Below are 23452 nucleotides of genomic sequence, written 5' to 3' on the forward strand. Positions count from 1 at the left end.
TTTTTTTTCCTTTTTTCTTTCTCTCCTCCCCCCTTTTCCCCCCATTGCTTTTCACTGCCCCCTTTTTTTTTTTCTTTCCTTTTTTCCCCTTGGTCCGTCCCCCCCCCCAGCTTTTATTTTTCCTCGGGTTTCTCCCCCGCATTTATTCCCCCCACCCCGTGCTTTTGTATTTCCTTTTTCTTCCCTTGCTTTTCACCCACACTTTTTTTTTTTTCCTCCCCCTTTTTCCCCCTCCTGCTTCTTTCCTTGCCTTTTCCTCCCTCTCTGCCCCCCCTCCTTCCCCAAATGCAGATGCAGGACACTATTACGAAAGCAGCTGCAGCCCCAGCAGAGCAGGAGTGCAGGAAGCCCCAGCGAAGGGTGGCTGCAGCAGCCCAGATGTGCGCTAGCCCAGATGTGTGCTGCTCCAGGCCCAAGCCAGGGCTCTCGAGGCTTTTAAAAACTACATCTCCACCGAGGAGGATTTCCCCTCAAGGCCCGCATGCACAAACGAAACTGGAAACAATGGGATCTGCAACAAGGCAGGGAACTGGCAATTAAATGTGAGTATCTTTGAGGAAAAGGGGTGGTTGTTTGCAGAATTATGAAATGAAACAGGGGCAGAGGAAGAAGAGACAGTTCCAAGAAAATAGTTTTTTTCAGGATGTACTTTCCTACCAAACCACCTGGTTGTCTAGGGAAAACAGAAGATCCCTCCAGCTACATTACCGTACACACCCCACCCCCGATTTTAACACACCTTTTGCGGTCCCTGATCAACTTGACCTGGTAAACCACGTGCTGCAAGTAACATCTCACTTCAGCCGAGGGACAGCCTGGCAGGGGGAGTGGGAATGAAAGTACAGGCCTGGGCAGGCAGTTGGACCTGCAAGCCGGAAGCTGAAGACTGCTGGTCTAGACTTTCCCCCTCCCTGGACAGACTGATAAACAATGAAATTTTGCAGAAAGCCCTCAGGTCTCTGACAGGAGTAGCTCCCCAGGTCGGGCTTGTTCAGCTCTCCCTCAGAAAGCAAAGCAACACCCATTTATGCTCTGCCCTTCTCAGCGCACACGGCGGGGAGGCCGGTGGGATTCACTGTTCTTGCAGAACTGGAAGTGGTTGGTGGTCTGACAGTCATGCCCTAATTTTACATGAAGAGGTAAGAACCTCTCCAAAATATGAGACTGACCCTGTCACAAACTGCCTGGTTTCCTGGTTAAAACAAAAAAATCCAAACCTCTCACCACAATAGACAGAAGTGCTTAAAATTCAGAACCAAGTTGTGTCTACACCATGCTTTTAAAAAGCCACAAACGTAAAAGCTCTTCATAGACAAGGATTTGTACTGGAAGTAAGCTGTGCTTTAAAGCTTGTCTTAAATGTTCCATTTCTACCACTACAGATTTAACCATGGAAATTAATTCTGGGCTAACAGTGACTATTTCCACATGATAAATGCAAGGGGCCCATAGGTTTTCCATTGCTCTTCCACCGTTTAGCTTATTTAGGGATTGTTTTTTAAGACCAAATGATAAGGCAAGGAGGATGAACAACCCAGTCATTTGGCACATCAAGCCTTTCTACAAGTCCTGTAGGACTACCGTACTGGAGAGATTGCCTATTTTTGTTCACAGAAGTCCCTCCCTATCAACTGTACCTGTAGTATTGGCCCAACCACTGATGCATTGTTTACCAGGTCTCCTCCTTGGTAATGAGGAGCCAATGAGGAGCTTATGCAAAACAACTGTAAGTCATGATGAGGGGCACAAGCATCTATCACAACCATCAGCGGGGTATCACCATCCCCAGAAAGATATCAAGGCAACCATGGATACCTAAAGGGAGGCAGTCTTATAGTGTAAGGACTGGAGATGTCTTCAAATGCCTAAGAAATGCTTCCAAAGCTAAATTAACCAACATGAGTAGCTCATACTATTGTAGTAACAGTGCATTTGTAATTTCTATTTAACTGTTAATTTATGAACGGGAAGAGACTTGGTCCTGGTAAAGTTAATGAAAACTTTGCGGTCACTTCGGATATGAGCATAGTTTCATCACCTTACTGATAATTAAGCTACAAAGGGTCTACTAATGAAATCTAAACAAGGAGGGGAATTGCCCAGGAAATTCTAACTGGTAAGATCACTTACCTTCCACAAAACTGACTTACTGGGGAAGCTGAAGAGGTGGGACGAACAGTGAAAACTGCTTTCAGTTTTTCTTTCACAACCAGAGAAAGGGTAGTTATTTTTAAATTCAGGTATCTCTTAAGATAAAACTACTCCAAATTCTTCCCTCTGGTAATAGGCTTATTCCATACTCTGTGACATCAACGGGAATGTTCACAGAACATCACCTAACTCTTTACAGGGTTAAGGAATCGTGGGTTCAGAAATTCTGTTAGCTCCCAATATAGCTTATTAACCCTCATCAAATTAAGACATCCTGTCAGGGTTGGTAGCCAAGCTTAAAGAACAAAACCAAAGCTTTTTTTCATTTCAATTTCAGCTGAATACCTGATTTTCCATCAGATTTAGATGGAGCAAAAATTTGTTCACTTTCTCTTGTTTTCTCTCATACCAAGTCCCAAACTCCCCTCATTTTCAAAAGACACCAGCAGTCTACACATTTGACTAATATTTTAAAAGTGAGCTACTGTACTGTTAAGTACAGAGAAATATTACTTTAGGAAAGAAAATCTCAGAAAATGTTTCAAAGTAGCAGCACAAGTGTCCTAGTTCTCAAAAATAGAAACAGCACAGTATGAGTTTTGACTCCTATAAAGAGACTAAAGCTTTTGCTGCTCATCGTCTCCATAAAAAAAGCCAAGCCAATTTTTAGTTACTCAACTGTTTCCTCTTTTAGCTTAGGGGTAATGTGATCCATTTTTTTCAGTAAGACATAATAGAAATCAGTTATTTTTGCAGTTTTGCCTCATACTGAGGTATACACACATTCTACCGTTTTTGCACTATGCTCCTCCATCACACTGATGTCAAATATGACCTCAAGTACCCAGTCATCAGCTAGGTTCTAGTAAGAACAAACGTGAAGGTTTGAATCCAGTTATGAACCCATTCTGTTTCTATAACAAAATACTATCCTGACAACTTCATTTTATAAAAAGACAGCCCCACTCACTACTAGGCTGTCTTAATGCTTTGCATGATCCTTCCAAGTCTAGACACCACCTCTGCTGTATATGGTCCTTGAAGTCAAAGACATCTGTAAACACTTGTTTATGCTCAAGAACTCAACACCTGCTCAAATCATGAGAAGCTCATTGTTCAGTTCAACAGCAGGGAAGGTTGAAGCTGGGCTCAAATGCTGTAATGTTTGTCTCAGCTGCCAAAACAAATGACACTCATGAATAGGAGAGCATAGTATAGCCAAAGCAAAACACAAATCTACCCATTTGAGTTCCAAAATATTTTATCCTGCACTATCAGTAATTATGCATATACAATACTTTTAATTTCAAGGTACTGCTGCAATACAAGTGGTAAAGAGACTACTAGAATTAAAAGCACATTCTGGTATTTATGAAAGGACTAATCTCAAGAATGCAGGATATTTGATTTATAACTGAAATGTAATAACTATGTTATGACTACTGTTGAAAAATACCCTTTTGATATCATGTCTTTTAAAGGGGAAGGCAGATACTGTATCTATGTGAAACATGAGAACTGTTCAACCCGCTGCTGGAGGTGGTGAATCCTTATTTCCTTCAGTTACAAATCAAGTAACAACATAAAGAAACTATTTACATAGGCTTTTTAGTATTTTTTTGGTGTGAACTCCAATGACACATCCATGAGATAATAGTACCTCATTCCTATCAGAAGCACTGCTCTACAAGGACATCAAATTAAGAGGGTTATAATCCTGAGTAAGTATCATATTGTAAAGCAGAATCCAGAACTGCATTTCTAGCCTATGGTGTTTGGGACCCATCTTATCCTCTCTTCCACTCTCCAGACCCCTAACATTGACTTGTAAGGAAAACCTAACACAAAAAAGCCCCACAGTAGTAGAAGGCTGAGGTCAGGACACAAACAAATTACTGCATCTCATTGAATTTTTGCAGGGCAGCCAGGCCAATCACTGACTGTCCTTATGCTTCTCAATCCTTCACAGAAGCAAGGTCTAAATGCCAAGTCATGACAGATCTGTTTACACACACCAACATCAGCGTGTATCCCAAATACATAGGTGCACACAGTACCGTAATTAAATTTTTACTAAAAGCCTGCAACAATCATATTCGAGCAATATTGCCAGTGTTAAATGGCTTTTCTAAGAGGTTCAGGTGTGCATATTTCATGCATCAAAACAGAGATACATACTACAAGATTGTTCTACTTGAACACTTTATAATGTTCACACAGCAATGAACGATGCACCTTGCATAAACCAGAAGAACTCTCAAACTTACTTGCATATTAGGCTATTACAGTGCTAAAAAGTGACATGACTCCAGTGGTAAGAAAATACTTTCACACTTCCAAACCAGTTCTTCTGTTTTAATACAGTTTTAATGAACATCAGTCCAAGAGATCAGTTGATAGTATGAGGTACATTCCTCTACCACATACGGCTGTGCTTAAGGAAAAGGACAAACATATACTTAAATTAAATAGTGTAATTTAATTTAGTAGCAGTTTAATTATCATTAAGTTAAAAAAAGTTATAATTAACTATTAACGTTAATGACTCGAGACCTTTCAGAAAGCATGAATCCAAAAGGAAATACCCAGCAGGTGGTCACAGACTTGCAGTTTTTCCACCAGCACTGCCACCTGCATTAGCCTCTTAAAGAACCATTTGTTCAACGAAGACATTGGTCTACAATCTGTAACAGGCGTGTCTTGGCTCTGCTACTTTGCATGGTCTTCTAACAGATACACAATTAACTCATAGGTGGACAACACAATGGCTGTGTTCGGTATCTGCCGGATGAGTTGGGCAAAGAGTCCTCTATAGAAGGCAAGATAGCCTTCTTCACGTGCAACCAGACGTGCTGTCTGAATGAAAGTCTTGTATTTGGTGCCTTCTTCTCGCAGCCGTGTCCTTATGACCTCTGCAGACAAGTAAAACAGAGCCCAAAATTAACAAGACTTAAACCTTCCCATTAAGAAACATGCCATTACCAGGACAGAGTATGCAGAACCCAGGGACATGAAAACCTTCCTGTACCAATTGCCTGCTGGTACCTTCAGCCATGGAACCCTGTACACATTGTCCTTCAGGCAAAAAGCAAAGTTAAAGATGAGTTCCTTTTCATGTGGAATAAAGGGATTATTTGCTCATTCAAGCTAGAGAACTAAATGCTTCACTAATGTTCACATAATCAATACTGCTCTTTCTATATAACCATGATAACATTCATGTCTATCCAAAAGAATAACACTGCTCAGCCCACAAGTGTTTCCCACCACTTGATGACAGAATCCCAAAGGCTGTGGGTACTCTGCTAGATGAGGCCACTAGTGAGAACAGAAGCACTAGCCATTCAATTTCTTTTGACATTTTTGAGCTTTTTTTAAACTAGGAAGTCCCAATCATCAACTACGGACTAACTAGGAACAGTGGGACCAGTACTGAAAATGCCAGCGCATATGCACAGGCCATGGTAACATGCATTTGGCCATTCAAACCAGAAAGAATTTTGCAGCCCTAAACCCCATCATTCGTCCTGGATTACAGGCAACAGCTGTTCTACTGTAGTCATAAATGGAAAAGTCAACATACCATGTGGATAAGCAATACAAGAGGCACAGCCCTTGGAAACAGCAGCAGCAAACATCAGTCCAAAGAAGTTTGTTGAGTTCCTTTCGGTCCCGTTAGGAGAGGAAGAGGGCATCTGGACTTCCTTTAAGTGCTTTTTTAAGCTTTCATAAATAGCAAAGCAGATAATGGTCTCAGAAATTCCAGCATAGGAGGCAGTCAGGCCCCTATAAAAGCCACGGATACCTTCTGTCTGGTAAACATATCTAGCACACTGCAAAGCATTCATTGGTTTTGAACCCCTGACTCTAAAAAACAAACAGAACAGAGCATATAATGAGACCAGAAGAACTGATATTAAAAAACACCTCAAGGCCTTCTATAGTTTTAGTAACTACAGAAATGGTTCTCTGCTAAGTTTTACTACAAAGAAATCATCTAGGAAAACTGCATAGAGCAGGACTATCATGCCAAGAGAGCACTCTTAGCTTTGCTAATTCACTAATACATACTCATAATAATTCTTCCAGCTCAAGTTCTATCCAGTCTATCACAATAGACACCAACGCTTTAAAAGATAATAAGCATTGGAGAGACACTGCTTTGCATTAAACTAGTAATTCATTTAAAGCCATCTTCAGCAGGCCAAGAGACAGAGGTCTGCCTACATGAGATACGATTCTTCATTTTAAGAGGCAGTGCTCAGTTCAAAGGTGTTACCCTGTGAAGTGCTGAAATTAAGTCTTATGAATTATTTGTAAGCTGTGGTGCCTTAAAGGATCCTTCTCATCTGACCTAACATATCCTTACAGGAAGGAATTTCCATTCTAATGGAATTCTGCTAACAGAGGGACTGTTAGCAGAGTCCCTCATTGCTTTGATACCCACCAGTGACTGTGAATCACTCAAATAAAAGTTATTACTGTCAAATTCCCTCACTGTCTTCAGGAGGTATGGTGAACAGTAATACAATGCTGAAGGAAGCAAAAGAAAAATTAAACCACTGCAACAGATTCTCATTGCCTCTAGAATGTTTTATGAAATTAAACTAATGTGGCTTCATTACAATGTAAAAACATCACCCTTCTGTTTACAGCTACCTAGCTGTGTATCAGTACCTTTGTTTGTTGCAGTAACACACACATCTGTATGATCTAGGATCAATACAGGTGATGTTGCCAAATGGGACACAGACTGCAATCTCATGTTCAGCCTCCCATATGAGGTCTTCTGACCTTTCCATAGCTTCTGTTACTGCTGTATCAAAGCATTTCAGTCCTTGATGTATTTATCCTCAATATCAACCCGTGAAGTGCAGAAGATTCCGTAAGCAGGAATCTGAGAGAAAAACAATGCTGTGCCCAACTTAAGATTTACAGTGAAACCAGAGACTGAACCTAACTTAACACTCAAGGCTACTCCCACATCCTTCATAGTAACTGTGCATGAAACTTAAGTAGGACACAGAGAACCTTAACCTTCAGTCTAACCAGGCAGAAGCATGGTGGCCTGAAGGCGGAACTGAGAGTCAAGGAAGCAATTGGGCAAGATCTATCAAAGTACAAAGAACCATGAGGAAAACCATGAAAGTTCAGTTTTCTAGAGGCTCCCTTAGCCACTCAGTGGCATCCAGTCTCCCTCAATCAGTTACTTACTTTCGTTCCAGTTGCATTCTGGTTTTCACCATCCATATAGGATTCATCAAGGAATTCGTGATAAAGGCTGAAAAAGTAAAAAGAAAACCAAATGTTCAGCTGAATCCACACTGCTGTATTGCCATAGCAAACATGAACTTTATACGCTATGCAATGAGACAGTTCTAGTTACCAGCTCTGCCTAGAGGTTTCAAAAGACACACAGGTACGTAGCTTATAATCTCTCTCTTGCCAGAGAACCATCTCATGCTAAATTTCAGGAAGTGTTGACCAATGACCTTGGAATTTCTTAAAGGATTCTTCCTTTTTGCACTTATGTTAATACGTGCTTCATGTTCCTGAAGACTGCTGTAGACAATACATTACTTACTGACTGGGTTTTACAACAGTAGGTAAAAGGAAACCTGCGGGGGATACACAGCTAGTTCTTCTGTTTTCCCCAAGGCTCTAGGTGGTGCCATTGAGCCACGTCATTAACAGAATCCACCCATAATTAAGAGATTAGTTTAGGAAAGATTATTTTTAATGATCACTCTGGTGACCGATGCTTGAACTAGTGGAGCTCTTCTACAGTATTCTTCCTACAAGAACAAACCATCTTCCCCATCCTGGTAGGAAGAGTACCACACCCTAAAACAATTTGGCCAAAACAGTATCAAAAGTTTGCTGGTGTCTACTAATATTTTTTTCTTACATTTGAAGATATTACCATAGCATTGTAGCTGGAAAAAAGTTCATCCCAAATTAGTAAAAAACAATCTTGAAATATTTCAGAGTGCTGAACAGGAAAACAGTTCCTCTGTAGACGAGGTAAGTTCAGAGCTAGCCAACTCTTGTTTTCTGGCATATACAACCTCAAACTAGACGTACATTTTCAGAACGCGCCACATACCGGCCTCTGTACTCGTTCATATAACACAGCTATGCACATATGTCCACCAAGATGGGTGTGGTAGCTCAGGTCCCATACAGACAGACCGAAAGTCCCGTCCCTGCCTTATGATTCATTCCATTCATTTCCTAACTACTGGGAGGGACAGAAGTCTTGCAGGAACAAGAGCTTGGAATAAATACTTTAAAGAATTAAGGTGCATCTCAGAGCCACACAGACACTAACGCATGTATTGCCTGCTGTTGGCAAGAAGCTAGACACTGGGACATTGCTGCAGACCATACGGAAAACTAATTACAAACACATACCTGCAGAACCTGCAGAACAGATGTGCACAATGTTGCTGTTCGGCACAAAAATGCCATTAAATCGCTCTTTGGCTTTGGAGTAGCATGCAAAATAGACAGCTCTGGGCAGGAGGTGGTAGGGTGGGTGGGCAGGGAAGAGAGAAGAAGAAGGTCAGTGTAATATACACCAAGTCAAGTTAGGCACATTACTGTTCTTACCCCCACCCCCCAAAGAACAAGACTTTCTCTCCAAAGAGGCCTTCATATTACTCCTTCCATCTACAAGAACACAGGGTTGTGTGGTTTTTCTTTTTCTCCTTACACTCCAGCACAACTATCTAACTTGACACCCACAAGACAGAAATATTTTACTTTCACACCAAATCTGAGTGGAAGGCAACGTATTCTTACGGACAAAGCAAGTTTGATTGGATACCTACGCCAGCTCTGCCATTAAACACAATCTGTAAACTTGGGAATGTCACTTTCCCACCTGGAGCCTATGTTTTCCAAAAATTCGTTCAGCACTGTAACTACATTAGCAGCACTTCATGCTTTAAACACTTAACCCTGGACTGCAACGAAAGTTTTACACATCTCAAACCTCTACGTAAAGCATAGGAATAGAGGAAGTTCCACTGCTCTGCAACAGTCAGTATGACAAGTAAGAAGCTGTCGGAACCAAGCATGTTCAGATCACAGCTCCTTAAATGAGCTGCTAGAAAAAGGTGGATAATGGTGGCTACAGTTTGAGAATTTCCCTAAGGTGCCTTATTCCAATCTTATGGAAGAATATGAAGAAAGGCAAAAGACAGCATGAGTGAGTTGCATGAAAAAGCAGTCAGTCTTGGATTCAGATCCCTCCTGCAAAGTTTACCTGTACAGAAACAGATTCTCTGCTTCCGGGGGAAACATCCTACCTACTAGGCAAGAGGCCAGAGAGGGAGTACACCACTCTTCCAGTTCCTTTTTAACTGGTTCAATTTCAGGCAGAGAACATCTGCCAATTTCCTATTGCTCACAAGTTTTAACATTTGCTAGGCAAAAAGATCTTCAGCCCTGCCAAGAACGGGACAGTCACAGGTACATGTAGAAACCATTCAGGTGCCTGTAGGACATTCAAACACAAACTTTGCAGCTACTTTTTTGTTGCTGTTAAAAAAAAAACACCAACCAAAAAAAAAAAACCAGGGACGGACACAGCCCTTCGGGGTTATGAGGCAGCAATGCAAGACTTTCCCCTTCAGCTGCAGTTTTTATTTTGAGAATAATTTTAGGCAATTAGGGACAAGATAGGTACTCCTCTCCCCTGGCATCTAGCTCCTACTCAGTGTTTGACAAGCACTTTTATGTATTCACAGGAAAGCAGCAGATCATATTAGAAAAATGCAAATATTAATCCTACAGATTTTTCTTTCTCCTCTTTTCTCAAGCACTGTTCTTGCAATGACTTGGAATTTAAACGCCTTAATCTGTACCTTCCAGTGTCATAAAAGCATAAAGTGGATTTTTAGAAGTATTCTTGGTATGTATACTGTGCCGTATATACACACAAATCTCATTTTACATATGGGATAACTTCATGACCTATTCTTTTGAATCACAAAGGCACTGCAACATTTGGGTTGGTACCTTAAATGTGTCTTTTAGCAACAGTTTAACTATTTACCTTGATGGTGCGACTCCAACCAAGTTTGGACCCAGCCCTCTGAAAAGTGACCTTGGTCCTTCTTTTTCCAGAATTGACCTTAAAATACAAAACAGAGGGGAAAAAAAGATAGCATTTGGGTCAAAAGTTATGCGTCTTGTTGTTGTCACAGTCAGTCAAAAGAACTGTACAAAAGCAACAAGTATCAATTGTGAAGCTGTTAGCTTTTAAGCTACATAAATACTTGAAAATTAGCAGAATTATGCACTATTGGATAAAAGTCATTATACCATAAAACTTCAGTGCACTACAGTCAAATGTGTGTCATATGGCACAAGCCTGTAATTTCCATTCTTTGAAAGCTATCAGGAATTTAATTACTTTCATGGAGAATCCAGGGATAGTTTACTCTGATGAACAAAGAAAATTTTTGGCATTCTCTGTATCTAAGCAATTCAGGAGTTAGCTTCTTGTACAGAGACACAAAAAAAAGATATTTTTTTCCCTTTCACAATTATCTAGTGATGTGTTTCTTCCCCAGAGCGAGAGGTGAATGTGACAACCATACTACAAGCTATGTCTTCCCAGGTGGTTCAAGGGTATCTGGTTTTGAGGGCATTCATAAGAGTTCACATCATCTTTCCCAAGTAAACTCCAACTACAGTGGCACTGCTGTGAACCACTGTCAGGACAGGACTTCGTGATCAAGTCTAAAGCAGGAAGATCATCAAATGGCACCTTCCTGCAGTTCCACAATTGCTGCAGCCCAGGTTTCCAAAGCCATTTCCACTCATCTTCCTTCACACCTTAGAAGACACGCTGGGCTAAGATTTTGCTGAAGAAGATAAATTGTTTGGATAGCTTCCTCCACAGCTGCCAAGTTCTGTACGATACCTTGCTGAAGTGTCTCATTAAAAAAAAGACGTCTTAGAAATTCCTTGCGCTACTACAGTGAACATATTCACGAGGACTGAAACAACAGCCAAACACTAGTAAACAGCCAAGTATTTACTAGTGGAAGCCAGGTACAGTCCAGTAATCACTGTGATTTCAGTGCACAATCTGCTAGACAGCAGATATCTTAACTCACCATGTGAAAACCACACAAGAAAATCCAGGTAATGCTGGGTTCCATGGGTAGTTCACATGCACCTGTGGAACTGCCAATTTTCCAGAATTTGCTTTCCAATCATTAGCACTGTTGAGTATGTTCCCCAGAGATTCCAGAACCAAGCTCATCAGACAGGAGCTTCTGAAACACTTTTTCTGCAGCAGAGTTGAACTTTCTGTGTAAACTCCATGGCTGAGTGTCTCCAAGGAGACAGATCCACCAACTACTTGTTCTTTGTCATTTAACAGTCACGACTGCAGATTCCAGCTGGGCTAACTCATCAGAATCTTAAATGGATTAGACAAAAACAGCGTGTCCTTCTGGAGTCCTTTCTATTCAGCAGCAGGCTTAACCTGCCCTCCTACGTACCTACTTTCTTTCTATTTACAGCAGTGAAGGGGCTTTCATACTCAACACCTTTAACTCTTACAGAGCGATTTTATATGTAGGGCTCTAACGGCTGCTTCTTTAGCCATACAATTTTGCTAAACCAGAAGGCCCAAGTCACATCCAGTTTAGCAGTATATGCATGACCAGGATTGAGAAAGGGATGGAAGAGTAAAAGCAAGAGAGCTAACTTCACTTCTTTCTTCATATATTTTTATTTTATCAGAAAGATAATAATCAATAGCATTATCTGTTCATAGATACTGCCTGCAAAGGAATGACAGCATAAATATATTGCTCTCACTTCTCAATCCTCTGAAGTAAGCAGGTCAGAAACTTGGTGATACATGCAGCTGAGCAATTCCTGAAGCAAAATGAAATCAAGATCACAATCACCAAATTGAATGAGCTTAATAAATATATTAAAAGATTGACCCAATTTTAAATGATTGCCTCTCTTCCTACCAAAAAAAAAGGCAACCCCAGAAAAAGATAGATCAAGGGACTGAAGCCTTGTGCCTTGGAGTTTTCACTTCCTTTAGTTACAGCTGACTAAAGTCCAATGCTGCAAGGTGAAAAGACAGCAAGAGAAAGGAGATGAAAATTAAAGGCAACTGGCACTACCTTACATTTTCAGTCACGAATTGCTCTAGACTCACCTCTGAATAGACAAAGAAATGTTTTGGCAGGGGAAAGCAGCACTGTTTACAATACAGAAACTCAAGTCCCAGAATGACTCTAGCCAGATAGTTCTGCAGAGAATTTGAATTAGCAATCTACTGTTATATAACTGTGCAGCTTCTCCCCAGGCAATCTGCCAAGCATGTTGGCCTTACATAAAATTGTTCAACTCTCTTTGCTAGTCATTCTTTTCTGTGGCATTTCTGATACCTGATCTAAACAGGACCTCTCTGCATCACCCTGGGGTGCCCAATGATCCAAATAAACTCAATCCATTTGCATGAGGTCTGAACCATAAGTTTATGGTGCTTTTGATATGAAACACAGTAGTAGAGATTTGTATTTCAGAGCTGCTGGCAAAACTACTCAGCACTTGTAAGCTAGACAATTCCACATTTCCTCTTCTTTATGAATACACATCTGAAAAGGGAACAGCTGGAGCATCAATTGCTGCAGCCTGAACCACACAGAAGGCTTTTAACAGAAATCGTAAGTAATGCAGGTGTAGATAAGATTGATGCATAATAATAATTGGCAAAGACAACATCTAACGGCAAGACTTCAGTGACAATCTATAAAAACGGTAACATAGAGGTATTATTTGTGACAAGTAATGATGACAGAGATTCATATAAAGAAATGAAGCATTAGGTTTTCAGAACACCAGCAAACTTGCTATCATCGGATAAACAGAGGAGACCTCATTAAGTCAGCTATAGCTGAGGAGAAGATACAACTTTCTAAGATTCCCATTAGACATTACATTTTAGTGAGTTTGCTTTTGCAAAAAGTGTCCTTCCCCCACTCCCATAAGTTTCAGTTATAGATCACCCACACAGGACTACAGACAAGGTGAACTTCAAATATATGGGAACACAGAATTCCAGAGGTCATTGGATCAAACTCATACTCAAAGCAGGGCCAGCTTCAAGGACAGATCAGGGGCTTACATGCATCTCTAAGTGCAGAGAATCAGAAACCTTGTTACAACGCTGGTCTAAGGTGAAGGAAAGGCTACAGGCTCTCACTTTATATGATGCTAGGAAGAAAGCACACTTCAAAACAGGAATTAAAACTTTCCCTCCAAACAGGTGTCATGGTTTAACCCCAACCAGCAATCAAGCACCATGCAGCTGCTCCCTCACTCCCCCTCACCCAGAAGGATAGGGAGGAGAATCATAATGACTCGAGGGTTAAGAACAATTTAATTGGTAAAGCAAAAAAGACACACACACAAGCAAAGCAAAACCAGGAATTCATTCATTACTTCCCATGGGCAGGCAGGTGTTCAGCCATCTCCAGGACAGCAGGGCTCCCTTACACATAACGGTTACTCGGGAAGACTAATGCCATAATGCTGGATGTGTCCATCCCCCCCCGGCTTCCTTCTTCCCCAGTTTATACACTCAGCATGATGTCGTATGGTATAGAAGACCTCTTTGGCTAGCCCAGGTCAGCTGTCCTAACTCTGTCCCCTCCCAGTTTCCCATGCCCCTCCAGCCCTCTCCCTGGCAGGGCCCAAGAAACTGAAAAGTCTTTGACTTAGTATAAACATTACCCAGCAACACCTAAAAACATCAGTGTCCTATCATTGTTGCTCTCACACCAAATCCAAAACACAGCACTGCACCAGCTACTAAGAAGAAAAATTAACTCTATCCCAGCTGAAATCAGGACAACAGGTAAATAGCATGGGCAGCAACAGCAACAAGTATCTCTAGTAGCTACTGAAAGCAAACCGGGAATGGCTCCAGGAAAAGGAAGAAGGCAGCATATATAGCTTATTCAGTACTACAATCATTTGCCAAGAACTGGCCCCAGCAAGGACTACCTGTTCCCATGCTTAAAGCAGACAGCAAACATGATTATTCGCAATAAGAGACAAAGACGACACTTGTCAGTGTTGAAAAAGCCCTTTCCTCCACAGTATTTTCTGTGATAGCTCCCCCAAGCTAAGGCATACTGGGAGTTTACAGTATGTCCTGTGTATTGATCCCTAGGAAGTCGTAGCTACCTAAAAGCCTAAATGTGAGGAAACCATTTAAGAGTAATGCCTCCAGACGCTTATTCAAATCAATTAACTTTGGAAAGTTTTTAAGTGGTAGAAACAAATTGCTGAGGAAGTTCAAAGGAATGCTCAGGAGTCCTGAACATGTATGCGTTTTAAAAAGAGTAATTTGTGTTTCTACTGCTTAAGGCAGAAACCCAATCAACATGAATCCTTCCAGTGCAAGCATGGAGCAGAAGTTGCGTTCCATGTTTGCACAGAGGAATCGAAGCTCAGATCACTGGTGTCAAGCAACACTGAATGACAGGAGGAGCAGTACTCACTTGAGAACACTAAAGAGCCCAGGTGATACAGACGTTGGCCTGACCACTCCTTCACCACTGATGGTCCCCAGCTGGACTTGTGGATAGTAGACAGTGCGGAAGGCTAGCTTTGAAGATTGGAGCCTAGTCTTTATTACCTCTAAGGGACACGTAAAGATGGCACCAACGGTTCCTCCGCATCTGTAAAATACAATTAAACAGAAGACAGGGTCAGGAGAACATCGCTGCACAGATGTGTCAAATCACAGCATGGCATATAAATAAAAGCTGAAGGCTTGCCTCCAGTTGCTCCGTATTGTAGACAAGTGATTAGGAAGCAGGGCAGTTTGGGCATTAGGCAAGGGAGACCGTTCCCAAGCCTTGAGGGATGGGAGAAAAGGTTGAGAAACTGTTATTATGATCATGTGCAGTGAAGAGACTGGTAAACACAAAGATTATATCCAGCACTGACAAAAAAATCCCTAACTGACCACCTGCTGGTCCCATGTTCTGCCAGGACCTGGAACTCTGCCTGTAAAAACTTCAGAGACATCCATGTTTCAGAGGTTGTTGTCCTAAAACACACATGCCCTTGGATGGCTTTTTCTTATGGGAAGCAGGAAGCCGACAGATGAGAACAAGCCACTGGGGATCAGGACAGTATAGACTGAAAACACAGCAATGTAATTCTTCACCATTTCAGTACATACGATTGAAACAGCTGTCTACAGAAGCAGCAAATATCAAAACTGCATTAAGTTAGGCCCTTGTAAAAGCAACGGATATCAACTTTTTTTTGGAGGGGTGGGGGAAAGGAAACTATAACGATGAGAGGGAAGGTGGGAAAACAGAGTAACAAGACAGAAAGGCTACTAAAGAACAGAAATCCCATACACTGAAAATAGAAGGACAAAAAATATTATGCACACGTGTGCATATAGATACACTTATATATCTAAAAATATGTATATAAATAAGAAATAAATGATCCTATAATAGGCACATACTCATCTTAACGCAGTCAGACTGGGCCTCAGAAAAAGCATACCAGGCCAAGAACATAAGGTGTATGAGTACTGATTTTCATTTTAATCAGTGATCTGGAAAGTGACTGGTCAAATTATTTCTCTGCTGCCACTCCTCTTCGGCAACTGAATATCCCTTCTGTCAAGCTTTACAATTATACATAACACTGAGGTTGGCTAAAAGGTACTAAATCTAAATTTTATTAATCAAACATGTTGGGACTTAGGAAGACCTAAGTAAAGATTTTGGGGTGGGGCAGTGGTGGGCTTTCACTACAACTGAACCGATGGATCAGGAAACATTCCCGTTGTTTACACAAGCATCAAAGCACACAATTCCCTCAAAAACCTGTGTTTGTGATCTTCCTTAGAAAAAGCCATGAGTTGACAACTTAACTCTCTTTGATGTTAATGTAAAATTGTGATTTAAGTAGTCTTCCATGAAAGGGAGGTGACCTAAAAAAAAATCCTCTCCTTTGTCTTGTGCATAAATAAAGCATTGCTTGCTAGAATCACAAGAAGTTTGCATGCACTGATTCAGGAACATAGATACATAAAATGACATTAATAAAGGTACTAGTGCATATTTTCTAAAGCCCCCTCTGTACATGAACTATTTTACTAGGAGGATCTTTTTTTAAACACAAGGAAAAGGGCAATTAAAGAATGGCAGAAAAATCCAAGCTGTAGATACATACTATTTTATAAATGCTTTATCTGGTAGTTTATTTTGCTTGCTGAAACAGTATGCCTTACACCAAACAGTAACCATTCTTTGCCAAAACCCCGGAGCCTCTGCACTTGCATTAACAAATAGCCTGGCCGCCCTGATTGTACAACCACAACAATTAAGGTTCTTTGTAAGGTTCAAAAGGACACTCTAGACCACATGGCCAGGGAATATAACTTCATCACTACTGTTTTCACTTTCTGCAAGATCCCGTCCAAGCACACAACCCCAAACACTATGCTTTTCAGATGCAAACGCATCGAACTGAAGAAACTGTGTTCTCACTGGGACTGGCAATATGATTTAACAGCATGCTTCCATGAGTTTCTGCTCTAACTTCTTGATTTTTCCGCTTCTCTCCTGAAAGGGGAGAAAACCTGAACTAGGGACAATCCACACATTCAAAGTGACAGATGGTGTAAGAAAGAGCTTTACCTTCAACCCTTTTAAACCACTTATGCTTTGACTGTTGAATAAAGCCACCAAGTTGTTCGTGGAACTAGGTACATAGCAGCTGAAGTTGTGTCATTTGGCTCAAAAATGACAGTGTTCACAGAGACCTTATCAGGCCTCTGATTATTTTGTGTACTGAACCAGGGCTTGGACACAAGTCTTCTGTTGTGTCAATGCTACTCTGGAGGACATGGCTTCAGTTTATCCTGCTCACATTGCTCACACTTCCCTGAAATTAGATCTTGGGGGGAAAAGACTGGTCAAGAATGGCTTCTCCAGCAAACCCTTTCCTGTTCCCACTGCTCACTCTGAGCAGGCAGGAAGCATTTTGAGGATCTCTCTTGCAGACCCCCACTACTAGCTTTTCTGCTATGTATATCCAATAGATAGAAATAGGTACAATTAACACTTGGGTAATCAACATACTCAAGAGAAATTGTAAGTCTGTGGGAATTCAATGAAGAGAATTTGATTGCCTTAATTCCCAATTCATTTATCTAGCAATGCTCCACTACTGTGGATGCTGTCTTCAGCCCTCATTTATTTCACATTTGTGAACTCTAAAACAACTCTCACAGTAACAATTCATAAACTCAGAACACAAACTCCATTTGCTGTTTCTGAACCACCAGCTGCTCAGTCTAGCGTGACATCTCACCATATATTTTAGCCTTTCTGCATACTCCCTGCTGCATCAGCTGTCCTCTTGCCTTCCTAGCCCACCCCTTGCTTTTCACGCTTTAAGTTTGATAATTCAGTTAATTTATGCAGTCTTGAATATTTAAGTACTTCTGGTAATATGTATTTAATCCTCTGATAGTCCACACAATGAGTTAATACCTGCTTCATCAGTTTTAACAGCTCAGAGTTTATGTTGTCAGTGTGACATTTAACAAAAAAAGCATTACCTAACAGAGCAATTCTCAGAATGTCAACAGGGTGCATACATTATGTCCTAAATATAAATATGCAGCAGATAGTTCAAGTAAGGACTTCAATATGTTGGGCAGCTTTTTCAAAGGAGCTGATTTTCCTCCACATGGGAATTCTATGCATCATACCCTGGCATTGCCATGTTCCCTGGAAAGGCGGCTGAAAAACAACACACTGTGCATAAAAGAAACACTTGGTATTCCTAGGGGGTTCCAAATGCCTACATCTGGGAAGAAAGGAGAAACAACCAGCTTTCCTCAGCTATATAAACAGCCATAAACCCTCAAAGATTCAGACCATGGATATGCAGACAGATAAATTTGATTTGGGAAAAATCTTATGCTGTATTCAAGGCAAAATCTCCAAGTCTTCATACTGGTTTGAGTCAGGGTTGGTATTTTTTGATACATCAGTGCACAACTACAATTCTGGATGTTAAGCAGTGTTTACTGCACTAGCCTCTTGCAAAAATCCCAAAACAATGTCTAAATCTGTCCTTAATCAAAAAGATAGAAACCTCTCTAGAAACAAAACATTATAGTAGAGTATCTTCAACAGGTCAAACAGCAAGCACGTAAGGATAGGTTCCCAGCTATGCGCTGCTCTGCATGTATCACAAATAGAAAAATCTCTTCAATGTGAGACACCCAACCGTTACTCAGCACTAGCCTGTCACTTACTGCCAGAAAAATAGTATTTGTACTTCAGGCTTTGAACATTCTCTCTAGTGACATGATAGGCCAGGCACATATCACCATAACAGCAGAAAAATACAGTTTCTCTGCTTTGTAATATCCAAACAAGGAAGCTAAGGAAAACCTTGGTCTGAGAACATGAAAAAAACCCTTGCGTTTATGGAGATACGTAACATACTATAAATTAACAGCTGAAGAAAAATTATTCACTTCCATAAAAACAAAATACTGTTTAAAAAACATGCCAAGGAAGCAAATCTCAAAATCCAGTTCCAATTTTCCTCTTGCTGCCAACCTTCTATCTTCACAAAATCCACCCTCAATATACCAATGACTTGCATTTGAAATAAACTCTCAGCACCCACTAGCACAATTAATATAGATGCCAAGAATCTTAATTAAGAGTAGGGCTTACTTTGTCTGTCCTAGATTTAATCACTGAGCAATATTCTTAATATAAATAATATCACAATGCTGAATGTTGAAGGAAATTCTGCAAACCAAACAAAAAATAATGTTTAGAGTACTACTGACTTTACCAAGATCACAAGCAAATATGATGATCTGCTTGGTTAGAGCAGTAACTTGGAACCCAGCCTGGCACGTTTTGCAGGTGCAGGACCTTGCACTTGCCCTTGTAGAACTTCATGGGGTTCGCTTGGGCCCACCTCTTAAGCCTGTCAAGCTCCCTCTGGATGGAATCCCTTCGCTCCAGCGCGTTGACTGCACCACACAGCTTGCCATCATCAGCAAACCCACCCAGGGTGCACTCAATCCCATCGTCCACGTCACCAACAGCACTGGTCCCAGTACGGACCTCTGGGGAACGCCACTCATCACCATTCTCCATGAATGGACACATTATTTCCCAAGTGGTTTGTCAGCATTAGCACACTGATTCACAATTAACATCCGTGGCAGCAGTATACCAGTCCCGCTCCACACAAGTCATTTGGTTACTAATTTGGGGAGTAACTTTTCATTAGTTCTGTGACCTGTACTAGACACTCAGGCAAACCCAGGTCAAAGTCAACACTTTAAGCAAGGCTCTCAGCAACCCAGTACATCAGGCACATCTCGGCTACAACCAAGACATCCACCTATGCTCATGCAGACAGATGTCAACATGCCCTCAATTCAAAGCAGCCTGATGTCACCAACCTTCCCAAAGCATGCTTCCAACTCTTTTTACAGGTGGCTTAAGCAAGCTTTGGCATCTAATGTTGCTTTTCAGAGCCACAGGAGCAAGGGAGTTACGGACATGGGCTGCAATACCAAGACATAAAAAAAGTGACAAACATGGTTTTATTGAAACACACAGTCCCCCCCCAGTTTGAACTGAAGAACTAAAGAATACGTATCACACTGTATCTAAATGAAATCAAGATAAAAAGCCTGTTCTCAGTTTTTGCTCTTTGCCAGTTTTATGAAGGGCACTACAGCCTCTCAACACCACTTCTTAGGAGATCCTTGTAGTACAGTATTACTCCAGTTGGAAAGATAACATGCAGCCTAGCCCACAGTTTTTCCCAAACAAAAACAAGTAACAACTGCACAGACTTCAGCAGGGAAGCAGGAGCCCAGACTTGTAAACATGCTTACATCTGTTGTGCAACTTGGGGAGCACTGCCTTTGGTGCTTCTGAAACCTTCCCTGCCCTCAGAGTCATCTTCCCATCAAAATGTCAAGACCTTTTGCTTTGCTGTTACTACTGCAAGTCTTAAAAGGAACTAAAAGAAACAAAAGGAAGCCAATGAAACTGTGTACCTACAGTAAGCTGGCTAACAGGAAGCAGTCTCTTCCCACAAGTGGAGAACACTTTCTAATATTCAAGTGCGTTTCATCACTCCTAGCCTCTCAAGTATTAAACACTTCTATTCTGGCCATTAATATTATCTGAGGCTGGCCTGCCTTTTTTGTGCACGCATAAAGATACTGTACTACATCATTAAGCTGACAGCGCCCTGTTCCCACCTCCACAGGGAGCTATCGTAACACCAGTAATGTCTCCATCAAAATCATTTCGAGTGAATGGGCCGTTCTTGCTTTATATGCAAAAAATACTTCACAACTGAACAAAGGTTAGCATCTTACACAACTTATAAAATATTCTGAACTTCCAACACTTTCTTCTGCTGCAGGGGCAATTTTATCCAACATGCAAAGGTAAAGGCATTTGAAGGACTGAGGAAGGATCTCAACAGAGACTATTACACAAGTACTAACACACTACCAATTCTTTCTAAAATTCCTTGGATGTTGTAATAGATGTAGCAAAATATTATCACAGCTGAGCTCCTTTAACCAGATTTTGTTGAGCAGGCATCCTTTACTACTAAAAACTGAAATGCATAAGGCAGACGTGGCACAGAGCCTCATATCTAATATTATTTGGATTTCTAGCTCTCTCCCATCAGCTGGCTGGTGCAGCACCCCTCCACACACATCATGCATTTCCTACATGTAGAGAAAGGTGTTTTAATAGCTTGGGCAACAGTTTGATACCAATGTTCAATTTCTTGTTCTACCCAGCAAGCTCAAAGAAGTCTGTACTTCTCACTTGAAAAGCAGAGAGAATAGCATTAGTAGATACATACACACAGAGGATATGGGAGTTCAGGGCCTTGAACAGGGAACTGCTCTGAAATAAACTGTTTGGCTGGTGGGTGGTGGGCAGGCATGTCGTGGGCCAAACACTTCAGCATTGGCTGGCGCGTGAGAAGATTGAATTTGCTGTCTCATTTTCCTTTCTCTAACATCACGAGACAAATGATGGCACACTGTTCTGCGTCTCTTTAAATAACAAAAGATATGCAGAACAAGAATCAGGTCCAGCAGTGAACCCTGAAAGGCCTGTATAACCTAAAAGACCATGTCCGTCCTCTGGGCTGTATTTTCATCGCTGCTATAGAAATAGATAAATCTTATTATACCAGAGTGGCCAGGGGGATAGTCTGCTGTGCTCCCATTCTTCTCCCTCCTGGTGACTTCCTAGGCCTGCTGCAGAAAATGTTTGTTTACTAGGATCCTTGGAGAAGGCGGAGGGTACGTGAAATGAGTAAGGAAAACACTTCCACCAATACTAGGTTAACACACAGAGGAGTTTCAAATCCCTATTTATTTATAGCCTGATGAGTAATATGAGGGCATCTAGAGTTCTGGATGGGCATCGTTATTATCCAAACAAGTTGCATGCGTACATTCAGATCCAGTTTCTGTCACAGGCTCCAGGTACTCTAATGCGAGTGGGGGAGGCCAGGGGAAGAAAGGACTTAAACCAGCACTTAGCGTTCAAGTCAGCAAAAGGGCGGTGTCTCTGAAAAGCTTACCTTTGTTGGGTTTAATACTATATTAAATGAACCTACGGCTCCAGCGACACATCAGGGGATACTGAAGTCTGTATAGCAACAGAAGAAACAATGGTCTACAATTAAACAGATTTAAACTAACAACAGAGTTCATGTTAGCCTTCTGCTGTCAGCTGACAAGCAAAACACAATATTCTACTACTTAGATAGTTTAAGCCATTAAAAAAACCACATTAAAATAAAATAAGATGTCTGGTCAGAACAGATGTGCATACAACAGCACTTACTACCTGCAGAACCTGTTTTTTAAAAACGTATTTTTAATTTACACCATAAAGTGATCTCACTGGACAGCTATTAAAATCACTGTACTAAGTTATTTGACAAGGGGGTTTTTAAGAGTTTTTGCTTGATGGGTTGGGTTGTTACTTTAAGCTTTTAACATAACAAAAATAAGAAATTACAAGTCCTCTCACGAACTTAAAAGAAGTGGCCTGGTATGCCAGCTCACCTACCCAGAAGTACCAGGCCCTTCCTTAACTCTCTTTCACACTCCTTTTCCCTTTCTGGAGTGCCTGTGTTTCAGCATAATTACACAGCTGAGGCAGCTGCACAGCCTCCGCCGTGCAGAGCCCACGAAACCATTGTACAAACACCTTCCTTTGTAAGATCAAGCTACGGTCCATCAAGAAAGCATAAAGCCTGCCGCCCACACAGGGCTCCTCGGATACATCCCTCGGTTCCCGCTTGATTCAGCGGGAACTATGTACAAGGGCCGGGCTCGACCGAAGTGTTTCAGTTAGCAGAGCTGGACACCGCAGCTACCTAACATTTTCAAAATATATTTAGCTACGTGCCACGGCAGCCCGATGCTGACCTCAAGACGCACCGTGACCCTGCTCGGCGCTAAGGGCGCGTCCCCCGGCTCTGGAGCGGCACCGCGGGCCCGGAGACCGAGGGGAAGCTGCGGCTGCAGCGCCGGGCCGCGAGGGGAGCGGCGGGAAACAGGCGGGCGGCGCCCGGTGCCCACGGGCCGCTTCCCCGCCACCGGCCCCGCCACAGCCGCCCCCGCCGCCGGCACGGCACGGCACGGCCCTCACGCAGGCGGCGGCCGAGCGCCCCGCGAGGAACCGCCGCCGCGGGGCCTTCCCCGGCAGGCAACAGCCCCTCCGCCGCTCCCGCCGCACTCACCCCCCGGCGAAGAGGTGCAGCAGCGTATTCTCCTGCGGGGCGCCCGCCATGGTGCCTCCGGCTCCGGCCCCGGCCCCGCCAGCGTTAGCTGGAGGCGGAGGCCAGGCCGCGGCGCGCGTGTGACGTTAGCGGACGGCGCGTGACATCACTAGCCAGGCGGGCGGGGCCGTGAGGGGCGGGGCCCGTCGGGGCGGAGCCGTGAGGGGCGGGGCCGGCGGGCCGGTAGCGCGGGCCCGCGCGCCAGGTGGCGTCACCAGGCGCGGAGCTTGTCAGCGCGGGCGGCAGGTTGGTCGCGTGACCGGCGGCGGCAGGGAGGGGACAGCCCGTGCGGACGCGGGGGGGCGCTGGGGTCGGCCTCGCCCGGGCCCCGCTGCAGCCCGCAACGCCGGCCGGGCCGCGCCCCGCGGGTGCTGCGCGTCCCCGGGGAAGGGGCCTA

At 42.6% G+C, this 23452-nt stretch overlaps 1 protein-coding gene and 1 long non-coding RNA gene across 2 annotated transcripts; one reads left to right on the forward strand and one right to left on the reverse strand.

Annotated features, from left to right (window-relative positions):
- Nucleotides 1-111: 111 nt before the first annotated feature.
- LOC114012275 (uncharacterized) lies at nt 112-12136 on the forward strand. The gene is made up of 2 exons (XR_003554637.2): nt 112-542; nt 10734-12136. It is a non-coding gene; the product is annotated as an uncharacterized LOC114012275 (long non-coding RNA).
- On the reverse strand, nt 4493-23162 carry SLC25A33 (solute carrier family 25 member 33). Its single transcript, XM_055798716.1, has 7 exons — nt 23017-23162; nt 14703-14882; nt 10214-10291; nt 8566-8666; nt 7366-7432; nt 5735-6018; nt 4493-5063 (listed from the first exon to the last, which is right to left on the reverse strand). Exons 1-7 carry the CDS (start codon nt 23064-23066, stop codon nt 4861-4863), a joined length of 963 nt encoding a protein of 320 aa, XP_055654691.1. The 5' UTR covers nt 23067-23162; the 3' UTR covers nt 4493-4860.
- Between the last annotated feature and the right edge of the window lie 290 nt (nt 23163-23452).

Source organism: Falco peregrinus, chromosome 3 (assembly GCF_023634155.1).
Source record: "Falco peregrinus isolate bFalPer1 chromosome 3, bFalPer1.pri, whole genome shotgun sequence".
In the NCBI taxonomy this organism is placed as follows: Eukaryota; Metazoa; Chordata; class Aves; order Falconiformes; family Falconidae; genus Falco; species Falco peregrinus.